This window comes from Miniopterus natalensis, chromosome 9 (assembly GCF_054644295.1).
Source record: "Miniopterus natalensis isolate mMinNat1 chromosome 9, mMinNat1.hap1, whole genome shotgun sequence".
In the NCBI taxonomy this organism is placed as follows: Eukaryota; Metazoa; Chordata; class Mammalia; order Chiroptera; family Miniopteridae; genus Miniopterus; species Miniopterus natalensis.
Window position 1 is genome coordinate 46,719,731 of NC_142089.1, and position 16,949 is coordinate 46,736,679.

At 34.9% G+C, this 16,949-nt stretch overlaps 1 protein-coding gene across 1 annotated transcript in view; it reads left to right on the forward strand.

Moving 5' to 3' along the window:
* Positions 1-11,781, forward strand: part of MSH4 (mutS homolog 4) — a 52,708-nt gene extending 40,927 nt beyond the window's left edge. The window contains exons 18-20 of the mRNA XM_016216766.2: positions 5,465-5,639; positions 7,000-7,088; positions 11,590-11,781. Coding sequence (XP_016072252.2) covers positions 5,465-5,639; positions 7,000-7,088; positions 11,590-11,781 — 456 coding nt within the window. The remainder of the gene's footprint in view (positions 1-5,464; positions 5,640-6,999; positions 7,089-11,589) is intronic.
* The last annotated feature ends 5,168 nt before the right edge of the window (positions 11,782-16,949 follow it).

The following is a 16,949-nucleotide window of genomic DNA, read 5'->3' on the forward strand; positions in this document are numbered from 1 at the left end:
AGAAGGCTCTACAAGAGGTTCAGCTGTGCAAGTTGCTCTGCTACTTAGGCTGCATGACCAAGCAGTGCCAATTGTGCTTGAAGTATTAATGGCAGATGGAGATGCTGTTTGGAACCTTTGGCAGGGCCTTGTAGGTTGATTATAGCACAGGGCATTAGGGTTTTGGAGTAAGCCCTATCATCCTTTGTGGATAACTACTCTACTTTTGGAAAACAACTCTTGGCCTGCTACTGTGCCTTAGTAGAGATTGAATGATTAGCCATGGGCCACCAAGTTATTATGCAACCTGAACTGCCCATCATGAACTGGGTATTATCTAACCCACCAGCCATAAAGTTGGGTGTGCATAGCAGCACTCCATTATCAAATGGAAGTGATTATGGGTGATCAAGCCTAAGTCAGTGCTGAAGGTATAAGTAAGTTACATGAAGAAATGGCCTAAATGCTCATGGTCCCCACATCTGCTACATTGCTTTTTCTCTCAGCCTGCACCTCATGGAGAATCCCCTATGATCCATTGACAGAGGAAGAGAAGACTGTTCTGGTTTACAGATGGTGTTGCACAATATTCAGGTGCCACTGGAAAGTGGACAGGTGCAGAACTACTTCCCTTTTCTGGGACATCCCTGAAGGACAGTGGTGAAGGGAAATTGTCTGAGTGGGCAGAATTTCAAGCAGAGTACCTACTTGTTCATTTTGCTTGGAACATGAAATGGCCAGATGTGTGATTATATACCAGTCTATGCACTGTGGCCAATGGTCTGGCTGGGACTTGGAAGTAACATGCTTAGAAAATTGGTGACAAGGAAATTTTGGGAAGAGGTACGTGGATAAATCTCTCTTATAGGAAAAAAATGTGAAGATAATTTGTGTTCTATGAGAATACTCAACCAAAATGTGGCTCAGCAGAGGAAGATTTTAATAATCTAGTGGTTAGGATGGTCTGTTCTGTGGATACCAGTCAGCCTCTTTCACCAGCCACTCCTGTCATTGCCCAATGGACTCAGGAACACAGTGGCTGTGGTGGCATGGATAGAGGTTATACGTGGACTCAGCAACATAGATTTCCACTCACCATGGCCAATCTGACTAGAGCCACTACTGAGTGCCCAGTTTGTCAGCATCAGAGACCAACACTGAGCCTTTAATATGACACCATTCCCAAAGGTGATCAGCCAGCTGCCTGGTGGCAGGTGGATTACATTGGACCACTTCCATCATGAAAGGGGCAGCAATTTGTTCTTATTGGAGTAGGTAATTACTCTAGATACAGATTTGCCTTCTTTGAATATATTCTGTCCAAACTACCACCCTTGAATTTAATAGAATGCTTTATCCACCATTGTGGTAGTCCACACAGAATTGTTTTTGATCAAGAACTCACTTCCTTGCAAATGAAGTGCAGCAATGGGCCTGTGTTCATGGAATTCACTGGTCTTATCATGTTCCCCAGCCGCTGCCTTGATAGAACAGTGAAATGACCTTTTGAAGACTCATTTTCAGTGCCAGCTAGGTGGCAATATCTTGTGGGGCTATAGCAAGGTTCTCCAGAAACCTGTGTATGCACTGAGTCATTGTCTAATATATGATGCTATTTCTCCCATATACAGTGGTATCTCAGTTTTCTAATGTAATCCATTCTGGAAGACAATTCGAATTCTGAAACATCTGAAAACCAAGGGCTCAACGGCCGACAGCTAGGCCTCAGGATCTTGCACTAGCTGAAGCCGTGTGGCATGTTCGAATTCCAAGGCGTGTTCGAAACTGAAGCATTTACTCCTGGGTTTATGGCATTTGTAAACCGAAATGTTCATCGACAGAGACAGTTGAAAACTGAGATACCACTGTATAAGTTTCATGGGCCTAGGAATCAAGAAGTGAGAGTAGCACCACTTACTATTACCCTTAGTGCCCCATTAGCAAAATATTTGCTTCCTATTCCCATGATTTCATGCTCTGCTGGCCTAGAGATCTTAGTTCCAAAGAGAGAACTTGCTTCTGCCAAGAGACATAACAATGATTCCTTTCAGCTGGAAGTTAAGACTGCCTCCTGGCCACTTTGGGTCTTCATACCTCTGAATCAACAAGTGTAGAAGAGAATTACTATGTTGGCTGTAGTTATTGGTCCTGTCAAAGGGAAATTGGATTACTGCTCCACAATGAAGGTAAGAAAGACTACGTTTGGAATATAGGAGGTCCCTTAAGGTGTCTTGTAGTATTACCATGCCTTGTGATTATGGTCAGTTATCTAGAGCAACCCAATCCAGGCATGACTACTAATGGTCCAGAGCCTTCAGTAATGAGGGTTTCGGCCACTCCGCTAAAGAACCATGACCAGCTGAGGTGCTTACTGAAGTCAAAGGGAATATGAAATGGAGAGTGAAAGAAGGCAATTTTAAATACTAGCTATGACCATGTGACTAGTTGTGGATAAGGATAGTAATACTCATGAGTAATGGGTATTTCTCTTTTATTTTTCTATGCTTGTGTGTATCTTTGTTTTCTTCCCTCTCTTATTTTCTTACCATGTAATAAACATGCATTGACTTTATATCATAGTTTCTTTAAGTATTGTTAACTTTATATGATAGGATAGCTGTTTCATATTAGGCAGAAGTATGAACTTGTTGTCTTTATTTGGAGAATAAGTATGGTTTTAAGAGATGTATACAGATGCCAGATTAGCAACGGTTGAACTTCTCTGATGGTTGATTTTTTTTCACACTAAAAAGAGAGTAATAATATATCTTAATATCATCAATTATACAAGTGGTGTTCAAATTTTAATTGTTTAATAAATGAATTTTTATAATTTTTTGTTTGAATCAGATCTAGACAAGACACACCAATTGTGACTGGTTAACATATCTTTTAGATATCCTTTAAAGATTCTCCCTCTGCCCCTCTCTTTTTTAAAAATTTATTTTTCAATTATAATTGACATACAATATTATTGTGATGGTTAATTTTATGTATCAACTTGACTGTGCTATGGAGTACCCAGACATTTGCTCAAACATTATTCTGGATATATCTGTGAGGGTGCTTTTGGATGAGATTAGTATTTGAACTTATAGAATAAGTAAAGCATATTGCCTTCCCTAATGTTGGTGGGCCCCACTCAATCAGTTTTGAGTGGGGCCCAGTTGGAGGCCTGAATAGAGCAAAAAAGCCGACCCTCTCAGGAGCAAGAGGGAATTATTCCTGCCTGTCTTCCTTTAAACCAGGACATTAGTTCTTTTCCACCTTCAGACTTGAACTGAAACATTGGCTTTTTATGGGCCTTGAGCATGTCTGCCTTTATATAAGAACCACCCCATTAGCTCTCCTGGATCTCTAGCTTGCTTACTGTAGTAGATCTTGGAATTTGTGAGCCTCCATAATTACAAGAACTAATTCCTTTAAATCATGGTTTAAAGGAATCATTAATTCCTTTAAATCAATCAATCTTTATATATATGTATACATATACATATATACACATATAGTAGGAGATATATATATCTCCTTTTGGTTCTGTTTCTTGAGAGACCCCTGACTAATACAATATCCATTTCTGAGGTTTAATAGCTGAGAATAATGCTTTTAGTAATCCTTTTGAATAGCTGTCTTAGTTTGGACTGCAATAACACAATACTATAGACTGGGTGGCTTATAAACAGAAATTTACTTCTCATAATTCTGGAGGCCGGAAGTCTAAGACCAGACTTCCAGTATGGTTGAATTCTGGTAAGGATCCTCTTCCAGGCTGCAGTCTGCTGACTTCTCATTGTATCCTCGCATAGCAGAGAGGACAAGAGAGCTCTCTGGGGTCTGTTTTATACGAGCACTAATCCCATTCATGAGGGCTCCATCCTCATGACCTAATCAAAGGCCCCTCATCCTAATACCATCACACAGGGGTTATGATTTCAACATTTGAATGGGGGACACACAAATATTATGTTCATAACAATTTTTTTTTACTATAAAAATTTAATAAAATTGTAATTATTGCTACTTACATTTAAGGAACTTAAAGTTAGTTATTATTTTTCAAACCTAGAATTTTACTGCCAAGCACAATCCTTGCAATATATAGGCCCCAAATAATTGTTATATTGAATTAACCTGAATATAAAGAGTTTACAAAGTTACCATAATACATTGGTTTGATATATAAATTTTGAGGACATTATTTTATTATGAACATGGTCCCTAACTTCTAAATAGTTTATTGGGTTTCTAAATATTTTCCTGTTGCTTTATAAATTTGGTTATTTACATTCCCCTTGGATTTGGTCAGTAGATAGTTGGTATTTTTCATTTTTCTGTCATATACAAAATTACTCCTTCCCTTGCCACCCTCATTCCACAGTGGATAACCATTTGCCAGTCAAACATTTTCTTTTTAATGTCTTAATATTTTAATTCTCCACTGATAACCTATTTATTTTCTCACTGGTAATATCTTAAAATATAGTCAACTATTCAAATTCCTATCTGCTTTAGTAACTCTGGGTAAGAAACCATGGTCTGGTCATAAGACACTTGAACTACCTCGATCAAAATCACCTAAAGTATTAAGGGAAAATACAGTTTCCTAGGGACCCTTGTTACAGCTTCTGATTGAGAATTTCAGGGGGATAAGTACCGAGAATTTGCATATTTAACAAGCTCCCCAAGGAATTACTAAAGTTTGAGAATCATTGTCCTAAGTAATTTTCTCAGTCCTTTTTTCCCCTATAAATACCTAACCCAAATATAATGCAAATATAAAAACTTAAAAAGCTTTGCAATTTCAAGTACCTAATACAATCCATTGATTCCATTGTTCAGAAACTACTTACATGGAGAGAAGATGCTTTTAAAGTATTTTTTTTTAATTTGAGGGAAATGTTATGATTTTGTTTGTGGATTGCTTCTCTAATAAATGATTCCTTGCCTGGCCAGACGTGGCTCAGCGGTTGAGCATCGACCTAGGATCCAGGAGATCATGGTTCGATTCCTGGTCAGGGCACATGCCCGGCTTGCGGGCTCAATCCCCAGTTGGGGACATGCAGGAGGCAGCCGATCAATGACTCTCTCATCATTGATGTTTCTATCTCTCTCTTCCTCTCCCTCATTCTCTCTGAAATCAATAAAGATATATTTAAAAAAAAAAAAAAGATTACCTAATAGGTTTATTTCTGATAAGCTTCATTTTTTTCAATATCTTCAGACTTTTTTCTAGGATTCCACTTTTGGACTTGTTCCCTTTCCCATATGTAACATAATTGTGTATGTATAAACATATTCTTCATTGAATATAAACTTTTAAAACATTTAAAAATGAATTGACCATGTTAGCCTTAAAATTATTAGTTTTATTTCTACATTCTGCTAAGCTACTTGGAAAACTGAACTAAATTTTATGTTTAAGTAGTTAAAATAGAATTTTCTCATTCATTTAAAAAGTATTGAAATTCATTATTCTATATTCTAGGCATTCACACTGTTTGCCACACATTTCTTGGAACTATGCCATATAGATGTCCTGTATCCTAATGTAGAAAACATGCATTTTGAAGTTCAACATGTAAAGAATATCTCAAGGAATAAAGACACAATCTTGTATACCTACAAACTTTCTAAAGGATTCACAGAAGAAAAGAATTATGGTATTACATGTAGAAATTATATCTATGTACTGAAACTACATATTCTCATAAGAGAAAATTTCTTTTCCCCTTTACTTGGCTGTCAGTCTAAGTAACTTTCTCATTTTTTTGAGAGCTTATATGCTCTAAGACTGTTTTCTATGTCAAACTAATATATTTTAAGCTTATTTTTAAACTTATATTAACCAGTAGCTATGTAGAATTATAACACCTCAAGGCCCCAGAAGTATTAGTATCTATCCTTAGAAAAATGTAGTTTAGTTTATATTTGCAAGTTATATAATGAATTGAAAATTATGTATTTCTTACATGCTCTTTAGGTGACAGGGTTCTTTCTCTGTTTTTCAGAAGTTGGGAACTTGATCATTAAATCTAAAGTCTTAAAATGGGGTATATTACCAAAGCATATGCTATTCATAAACTTGGTTACATATTTCCTATCTACATTGTTTTTAACATGTGTGAAATCTCATGGTTTCAGAGAATTTTCAATTGACGTATACATATAAAGCTCCAAAAATTATTTTAGCTATAAATGTGACCCTTGTAAGGGGGGAAGGGAAGCACTTTTTTTTTTGGCCATTTGAAATAGGAAATCAAATAGATAGCTTAATTTCTATCAGATGTTTATCTTTATAAGCCTCAATTTCATCTGTTAAATGGGGATAATCTTCCATATATGTGGGCTTGTGAAGATTAAATGAATTATCAAATATGAACTAAGTATAGTGCCTAGCAATTACTAACTTCTGAGTAAAAGTTAGTGTGCTTCTATTATTCTAAAGAATAAATAAAATAAATTGTTAGCACACAGTAGAAAGCATATATGGCATTTATACAATAAAATTAAGCTCTGAGAACATGAGACTACTAGTTGGTACTTTGAATTTGCATGAAGAGTAATCACCTACTGTTATATCTTCTGAGAAATTCCCCTCTCATTGATCTTCTAGATAGAGGAATATTCAGCTGTACGGTCATCTCTGTGACTAAACTTTCTCTTCCCTTGCAAAACTTATATATACTTTGACCTGTTAACCAACTGCTTTTGTAGTTGGTCAATGTTATTACTATTATTCAATTTTCTAATTACCTCTTTTCCTTTCCATAACATATTTTCCTGTATCTCAGAGGTATCTTGAGAGATAATTGATCTAATTTGTCTACTATGCCTTGAATACGTAATTAAATCTTATAATTAGTAAGTTGAGTTTTTGAAAACTAATTTTGAGAATTTTCAAGTAGTAAGAAGTGTCTGAGAAGGGAAGTTTAAATCTGTGAAGAAAAGATTAATGCTGGTTACAAGGAAACAATGATACCAGTAATAATAATATTGAAGCCCCATTGTTTATAATTTTAGGATTAAAAGCTGCAGAGGTGTCATCACTCCCACCATCAATTGTCTTGGATGCTAAAGAAATCACAACTCAAATTACCAGACAAATTTTGGTAAGAAACTTTTTAGCAATAGTAATTGTTTTTCAAATTCAAGAAAATGCTTCTAGTGTACATGTTTACAATGGCCTTGGATTTAAATATATAATTATTCATATTAATAATTAAAATATTTAAAATAGTTTTTTACTTCTCAAAAATTTTTTGGTTTGGTTCATTACAACCTTTCCCAGTTCAGTTTCTACAACACTTACTGCTACGTTAACTTTATGATGAGAAAATAAATCTATGTAAACTAAGCATTAAACGTAAAAACTGTATGCACAAAATTTTCAAATCTTTTTTATAGTTTTTAAAGTTCTTCTATCATCATATGTAAGCCTCATAACTCTTCATGAAGCAGTTAGGTCTGTCTACTAAAAGATAAAAATAAAGGTATTATTTTAACTCAAATTTTTACAGCTGAGGTTCACAGAGGTTAAGCTATTTGCTAGGAAGCAGTAGCTCCAACACAATTCACATCTGTTGATCCAAAATTTGGAAATATTTTTTAATTGTTTTAAGAATCTAGCGTGTTCAGTAAACTGAGCTAGGAGCAGTACAAAATTTTCTTCAGTAATAGTGGTTTCCTATGTCTTTCATACTTTTTTAACCTGCCTCCAACTTTTATTGCATTCCTTCAGTCTTTTGAGGTAATAGACTGCCTTTATGACTTTACTTTCCTAATTAACCCCATTTGAATCCCTTCATCAGTAATTTTGTCAGTGCTCTACTTCTGAAGTACCACTTCAATTATGGGCACCTATTTTAATAGTGTTCTAGGCTTTGGCTTTCCAAATGATGCTCAAAATATACTCAAGACAGGCTAATATTTTCCACTACAAATGCATATATTTTAACTTAGTTGAGTATTTTACTAGTTTTTTCCTTCCCTTTTTATTGATCAGTATGGTTTCTTCACAGTAACTCTTTCAAAATACTTCTATTCTTCCTAAGCCCTCAATAACCTCCCTCTCCACACAGAATTCACCTCCTGTACTTTTTTTGAGACTTAAGGTGATCTTGATGAGTTCTTGAACCTGTTCCCCTTAAAAAATTATATTTTGGAATTTCCTTTTTTACCCATTTTTGTTCCCTCTTATCTCAAAAGAAGAGATTATCTTTCAACCTATTTAAGTTAACTCTTCTACCTTCTTTCCAACTTCATTAAGATGTTACTTAATCAGTTTCCTTTCTCCTCTTTGGATCCTTAGTGTTTTTTAGACTGGCTTTTCTTTCTTTATGAATATGCTTAGTTTTTTCCCTAAGGAATCTCTTTTTTAACCTTACTTCTCAAACTATATTTCTCTTCTTTTTACTGCTAACTTCTCAAGAATACTCTATACTTGTTTCTTTCATTTCTCACTTGCAAACTGGATCTTCTTGTCATCGCTCTACTGAAAGTTTCCTCTTAAATACCAAGTAATGAAATCTATGGCCTTTTGCACTTCTCTTTCCTGGTCTCTCTGTGGCATTCAACACTACCATTCTTCCTTTTCATAATTTTTTTCCTGTGTTGGCTACGGTGGAATTGTTTTCCCCTGGATAGTTTTCTTCTCTTCCCTCTTCGATTACTTCTTTTCTTTATCATCAGTGCTTTTTATCATTCCACTTATTAAATAGAAGTATTTCTAAGATTTTACCCTGTCTGTTTAAAACTCTGTATTCTTGGTGATCTCACCCTCTTCTCAGCTTCCATTTTCATTTCTTTTTTACTCTGAATCTATATACAGGTGGAGCAAAAGTAGGTTTATAGTTGTGAGTATGGAAAAAGATATGCAGGTTATGAATATTACAATGGCTTTATTAACTCAAAAGAATGCCACAATGGCACAGTAAAGCTACTTTTTCCCTACCCTGTATTTTCTCCATGTTTATTGAAATCTTAATTTATGTTTATATTCTTTAATAGGTCTAAAATTAAATTTATCATCTTCTGTAAAATCTCATCTCATCATTTTCAAATCTTCCATTGGCCCATCAGAGTCATCTATGAGTCCTTCTTCTTAATCACCTCTCATTAGGACTATGTAGTAGGTTCTCTCTTTTCCAGCCCATCCTACATACTTCCAGACTGTCTCCTAAAGTAGCTCTTATCATGTTGTTTTCATGCTCAGAAACTTTAAACCGTTTCTTACCAAATAAAAGTATAACTTCTTAGCCTAGTGTTAAAAGTCTTCTATCATAACTTCTTAAAATATAGTCTTAGAATTACCTACATTAGAATTGCCTGGAATATTGGGTACTACATCGTAGATTTTCAGGGGTCTCCTGTGGTTCAGGAATGTACATTTTTAACCAGTCTTTAGATGATTCTTTTTAAATTAAATCTATTGGGGTGACACTGGTTAGTAATACTGTATATGTTTCAAATGTACAATTCTATAATACATCATCTGTGTATTGCATTGTGTGCTCTCTGCACCAAGTCTAGTGTCCATCCATCACCATATATTTGACGCCCTTTACCGTCTTCATTCTCCCTTTTCTCCTTCCCCCCTCCCCTCTGGTAACTACCTTCTGTTGTCTGTGTCTATGAATTTGTTTGTTCATTTTTTCTTTCAGATGATTCTTAAACACACTGAAGTTTGTTAACTGCTGCTTTATAATTTCCTTATGCTTACTACTGCAACCTTACACAGCATTACTTAACTATATAACCTACATTTCTGCCCCATTGAATTACTTGTCATTTCATTGTTTTAGCCTGATTGTGTACCATGCTTGCTTGCTTTATTTATTTATATTTATTTATTTATTTATTTATTTATTTATTTATTCATATTTTAAAATTACATTTATTGGGGGGACATTGGCTAATAAGATTATATAACTGTACCATGCTTTTAATGTGTTTGCTTTAGGTGTTTTCTTTGTCCAGAATGCCCTTCCTTCTAGGCTCTTCTATCAAGATTCATTCCAAATACCCTATCATATTTAAGCTATTCTTACCCCCCTTTTTTTTTACAAAAAAAGTTTTTATTGATTTTAGAGAGAGGGGAAGGGAGAGGGATAGAGACATAGAGACATCTATGAGAGAGAGAGAGATCGATAGGCTGCCTCCTGCACACCCCCTACTGGGGATCGAGCTTGAAACTCAAGCATGTGCTCTGACCAGGAATTGAACTGGGGACCTCTTTGTTCATGGGTCAATGCTCAACCACTGAACCACACCAGCTGGGCAATATTTAAGCTATTCTTGACCTGAGCTGGAAGTGAGCTCTTCTTCCTTTGAGCATTTTGTATTCTCTTATGGGACTTACCATAATTATGTTAATCGGTTGCTTATAAACATGTCTTTTGCATTGTTAGACAGATCTTGAGTTCATTGTCATGTCAGGTAAACATTTTTATATCTCCTATAGATATATACGCAAGGCTTGGGGCCCAGAATATAGATGATAATGGATATTCAATAACTATTTGTTGTTTAAATAAACTGGTAGCTGATCAATGTATTAAATTTGCTGATGGGTAAATATACGGTAATCTTATTCTACTAATGAAATCATATTCATTTTTCCTGTAGTGATAGTAGAAAAATATCTGGAATTGCTTGCTATTAAGAAAGAGTCGAGGGATTTTATTTCCCTTAGTAAAAGGAAACTCACTAAGACTTTGTATACACAGTTAACATTGAAAATGCTGATTCCCCTATCTAGCTCAGGCAGAGCAGTGAACGAAGAACTTCCCAGCTCTACTTCCAGCCCTGAAGTACTACTACTCAAGGACTGAATATGTAGAGGTCTTCCAAAGTATGAGAAAATTCCCATTTTAAACATTACTTCTTAGGTATCCTTAAGCAATTTGTTAAGAATCAAGGCATAATTTTAAGCAGCTAATTATGTTCCTTATTTTTAAATTGTAATTTACCCCTCAAGCAGTATTTTCTCTTATGCTCTAGCAGTTTCTATGTATGAACTCCCTTGAGGGACAAGCAGTTTATTGATGACCCATTCTTTCCACCAGTTTATCTGTTGGGGAATTAAAATAGGAGATAGCAGAGTGGTACTCTTGGGTAACAATTAAAATTATGAATACTGCATAGCAATGAGCAGTGCTTTTTTCCCATGCTTTTTAAATGAGAAAGTGTTTGTAGAACATAATTTTGGTGGATTTTCTATTACTTTTTGGTATTGTATTGAGATAGTTGACCTACTTAGCAGATTCTTTTCTTTTTTTCATTGAAAGGTGATTTTCAAGGTTATAAGGATCTGTCCATAAAGTTGTAAATCCTCATGAGAACTTTTATTCTCAAAAATAAGAAAATAATACTTCTTTATTTCTTCTGGTATATTCCTTGCTAATTGGATGAAATTGACTTATCCGAAGGGATTAGTTAACCCTTGAATTCTACATTTCTATTGAAAAGATATAGAAAATTACTAAAATCTTAATATAAGAGTCATGGTAGTCATATTTTAGTGTATATATATATATATATATATATATATATATATATGTTTATTTTTTAATTTTTTATTTTTATTTTATTTTTTATTTTTTTCATTAACAGCAAAACCAAAGGAGTACCCCCGAGATGGAGAGACAGAGAGCTGTGTACCATCTAGCTACTAGGCTAGTTCAAACTGCTAGAAACTCTCGGTTGGATCCAGACAGTTTACGAATATATTTAAGTAATCTCAAAAAGCAGTATGAAGCAGATTGTCCCAAGGCTGAGCAAGTTTCAGGAAATACTGAAGAATAACAACAAGTCGCATCTTATGGAAATGAAATACTATATGTTAATATGAGAAACCTAGAATTCATTTCTCCCAGGAGCAAAATATTTGCTAAATTTTATATTTTAGTTAACAATTACTTTATATTAACCTTAGAATTATCGCTCTCTATGTATTCTGTATAAGAAAATATTTATTATTACCTAACAATGAGAACTGTTTAAAGGACTGATTTTTAGGAGAAAAAAGTATGAGGTAATACTTTTTGTCATTTGTGAAAACTTACATTATTGTTTTAAGTTTATTTATACTTATAAAGTTATGGTTTAAGATGTTATTATAAATATCCTAGTTTAAAAAACCAACTTTCATTTTATGTCTGGAAACTTACATGAGTTTTTTACACTCTATTCTGAAGCAATAGTACCCTATGTCTCAATAATTTTTTGCTTAGTATTCAAAATTCTAACACTGAATCCTTCTGAAGTTACTTAGAATGATATTGGGAATTTTAAAATATTCTTTTTGACATTCATTATATTTCTAAAGAGTGAAAATAAACAAATAGATCTTTCGTAATGCAGAGAGCGTTTCTGGAAGGGGAGTCCCCACCGCAGACCCTCCCAATTTTCCAGATAGCCATTTGTGTCATTTTCTACTCACCAACCTCTTCTCTTTTTCAAGTTTTCATTTTTGGCCATTTTAGGTGAGTTAACCAAGGCTGCAGAAAGTAAATATTGATTTGTTTACCTCAGTTACTGGTTCACAGAGAACATTTTATAGAACTGTTTTTCTATAGGCATATGGCTTACACTACCATTTTAGAATTTACCCAAAGGCCATTGTTGTTTCATAAAATGGACAGAAGAAAATGGAAGACTGTCAGTTGTTCAGTAACTGGAAAGAGCTGTTGTCTTCTCAAACACCTTGTTTCTATAGTCTATCACATTAGATGACTTATTTACATAATCTCAGCCCAGAGGCATTGGATAGAGAAGTTACTTTTTCTTGGACAATTAAGTATCTGGAACTTGAGTATACATTCAGTAGTCTTCAGAATTCATAGTAATTTGGCCAAAAAAAAAATTATTCACAGACTGATTAGGGCCCTATTTTTTGTTAACATGTATATTTTACCTTACAAATTTATTAATATGTTTGACTTTATTAAACACTTTTCCAGCATTCTAAGTACATATTAGTAGCCAGATTTATTGAAAAAGTTAAAATTTGATTGACATACTGTTGGAAGAGTAAATGTTAAATTAGTGTTAATATTTACATTTGATATATACTCAATGTGCTTTTAGACTACTTATATTCCCCATTGTCCTGTTTTAGGAAGAGAGTACCACAGTATGTGAATTTGGCCATTAGCTACATTTTAATTCACTGTCTTTGAAATGAATAATATTTTATGCAGTCATTCTTAAAAGTAGTTAGATAATTTAAGCTTGTGGCAAACTTCTAGAAGGCACTGAGGAGGAAGAGGGCATGCAGATTATTTGGGAGGGTAGGGAAGAAAAGGGGGGAAGCAATAAAAGGCAGAAGGGGAGCAGGTATATAAGAAAAACAGACAAGAGGAGGTATTAAATATACTGAATATCATTTCCTCAGTTGTATTAACTTCTCTTTAGATTTAACCCAAATATTAGATTCCACCAGACTTTTAAGGAATGTTTCATCTTATAGAGCTTTTGATGCAGCCAACTGATTAATTTCTTTCAGTTTAGATTTAGAATTTTGAGGCAATTTGTATCTTCTTAAAATTAACTTGCTTTTCAGTCTTTTTTTGTGTGTAGCCGAAACAAAAAAGCAAAGTACATGACGATATAATTATTATGTCATGTACTATAGAAAGAGGTGAATACTAGGAAGACAATCCATTTTTTAAATTTTAAGGCCTATTTCCTGTACTCTCTAGATCTCTTCACCTTTCTCTAAAAGTATAGATTGTTATCTCATAATCCAGCCTTTTAAGATAAATGTCCATAATGTCATAACAAACTCCTTTAATTTCCACCTCAAAGCCATTCTTTTCGTCTGTTCTACCTTTCTCCTCCCATAAAGTTATATTTTTTTAGGTCTAGGGGTAAGAGATGTGGGAGTAGAGGAAAAGGGCAGCTTATTTCCATGCATAGGAAGCAATGTATTTGTTTATTTTAAAATTTACATACAGTAAAATTAATTTTTTGGTGAACAGTTTTGGTTAAATGGTGCACATTTATGGATTCTTGAAACCACTAACCACAGTTAGGACATAGAACAGTCCCATCGCCCCCAAATTCTTCCGATTCTAAATTTAACCCAGTAATCACTGGGAATAATTAAGTAGTCTTTCCCTATATATATTTTTTCCTTAATGTCCAACGAATGAAATCATATAGCATATAACCTTTTGAGGCTGACTTATTTTACTCAGCATAATTTATTTTAGAATTGATCCATGCTGTTGTGCCTTTTTGTTTCTGACTTGTATTTCATTGTTTGTATGTACCACAGTTTATCAATTCACTCATTGAAGGACATTTGGGTTTCTAGTTTTTGGTAATTATTAATAAAACTGTTACAAACATTCATGTACAGATTTTTGTGTGTGTTAAGTTTTTTATCTAGGTTAAATAGGAGTGGAATAGCTCCAGCATGTCATAAGTATATGTTTAACTTCATAAGAAGCCGTCAAACTATTTTCCAGAGTGACCGTACTATTTTATATTACCATCAGCCATGTATGAAAGTTCCAATTGTTCCACATGTTCTCTAGTACTCGATATTGTTAGGTTTTTGTTTTTTGTTTTAACTTTAGCCATTCTAATAGGTGTGCAGTGAGTAATGCACTTCAAAAAATTTTAAACTATTCTGATCATTCTTTCTTACTAAATTATCTTTAAATGCCTTTTAGCTTAACCCTTCTGGTAGCACATTTTAAAAATTTTCCCTTCATATAGAAGTTTTACAATAGGTCTTATTCTTAAAATCCACAACAAAAAATTAAATAATATTTACTATGGAATAGACAGCACACCAAGTGCTAGGGGTAAAAAAGATGTCTGACCTTGTGGTAGATTTTTCAGGTATAGTAAAGAAAAAACACACCTATATTTTAGAGTTGGAACACCATGTGATAAGAACAATAATAGAAGAACATCAAAAAGGGTAGTGGCACAAAAAAGTGTACAATTGTGAGTCAAGGGAGTTTATAAGATATTAAAGTATATCAGTAGAGAAGAGCATTTTAGGTAGAAGGATCAGCATATGTAAAAGCAAAAAGATATGAAACAGTGAGCAGTTTGGTTTAGCTGTGGGGTAGAGTGCATATGAGAGTGGCAACAGGATGAATCTGGGTGCTTTATATGAATTTCCCCTGTAGACCACGGAAGAGTTTTAAGGTGTGTGGTGGTGGAGGGATACAGGATTAGATTTCCATTTTAGAAAGATCATCTGGGTGATAGCATGAGTGATTTGGTGAAGGGTGATTAAACCACAGTAAAGAGACCAGATTGTTTAAGACTATTTTGGTAGTTATTTTGCTGCTTTGCTGTTTCCATTCTGTTCTTTAGAAGCTTAAGTCATATAGGGTTTTTTTTTAATCCTCACCTGAGGATGTTATTTTATTGATTTTTAGAGAGAGAGGAAGGGAGAGGGCAAGCTAGAGAAACATCAATGTGAGAGAGAAACATTAATCAGTTGCCTCCCGTACATGCCCTGACCTGGGATTGAACCCTGAACCTTTCAGTGCACAGAAAGATGCTCAGACCAACTGAGCCACACTGGCCAGGGCTAAATCATATCTTGTTGTTGTTGTTGTTGTTTATCTTACTATAAGATCAGAATGAATACCCCTTTCCTATGAATTGCCAAAAATTTTGATAGTTCTCAGGTTGTAAGTAGGCAGTGAGAATGGCTATCTGACATAATCTATTAAAATGTATCCCACAAAACATAGTGATGAGGTGGGGAACAGATTCTCACTGTCAAGAACTGTGAAGGCATTAGTATGTATGATGACAGATGTTAACTAGACTTACTGCAGTGATCATTTTGTAATATATGCAAATATTGAATCATGTTGTATACCTAAAGCTAATATACAGTAGCCTCCTCTTATTTATGAGATATGTTCCAAGACCCCCAGTAGATGCCTGAAATTGCCGATAGTCCTAAACCCTATATATACTATGCTTTTTCTATACATCCATACCGTTTCACTTAAAGGAAGCACTTTATAGCCTTTCTTTGGTGTATCTGAATTGCCAGCATCACTATTCTTGCATTTGGGGGGCCATCATTAAGTAAAACAAGGGTTATTTGAACACAAACACTGCGATGCCACAACAGCTGATCTGATAACGCAGACGGCTACCATGTGACTAACAGTCAGGTGGCTCCTTCAGCATGGGGTATGTTGGACAAAGGGATGATTCACATCCCAGGCAGGATGGAGCAGGAGAGCACAAGCTTTCTCATGCTACTCAGAATGGCGTGCAGTTTGTAAGCTTACCAGTTGTGTATTTCTGCAATTTCCCACTTACTATTTCAGTTCACAGTTGACTGTGGGCAACTGAAACCATGGGAAGCGAAACTGGCTAAGGGGAGACTACTGTAATATATGTCACTTACACCTCAATGTAAAACGAAGAACTATAAAGGGTCTGAGATATTTACCTTCATTGCAACTAGCAGTTTAGCTTAACACAGTTTGATGTTTGCTGTCAGAAGACAAAAAACTCCTGGGTCAGAAACAAAAGACTTGATTAGTAGTGGCTCAGCATGCAGCATGAGCGCCATGGCCATGTGTGTGTTGGCTCGATGCATCCCACCCTCTGAGACATGGAGTCGGCCGTGCAGATGTGCGCACAGTGCATTTGTGTTACAGCTTAGGAACCCCAAGCTTCGGAAACTCCAGTCTTTTACAATGAGCTTCAAGCAAACATTCTCGACCTTTTCCCCAGAGGAAGACATTACCTATACTATACTAGATACCGAGCAACCTGCCTTTTGCTCAGAGGGAGACATTGCCTCTGCCTTTCAATGCTGTTCACTATACAAACATCCTTAAAGACGTGGTCAGGAAGGAGACAGCCAGTGTCTTGCTCGTAGGACAGGCGGAAACATGAGAGAGACATAGACAATTGTCTCCCAATTTTCATATTTGTGATGTAACAGTTTGATCAAATAGAGAAAAGTCTAGTAC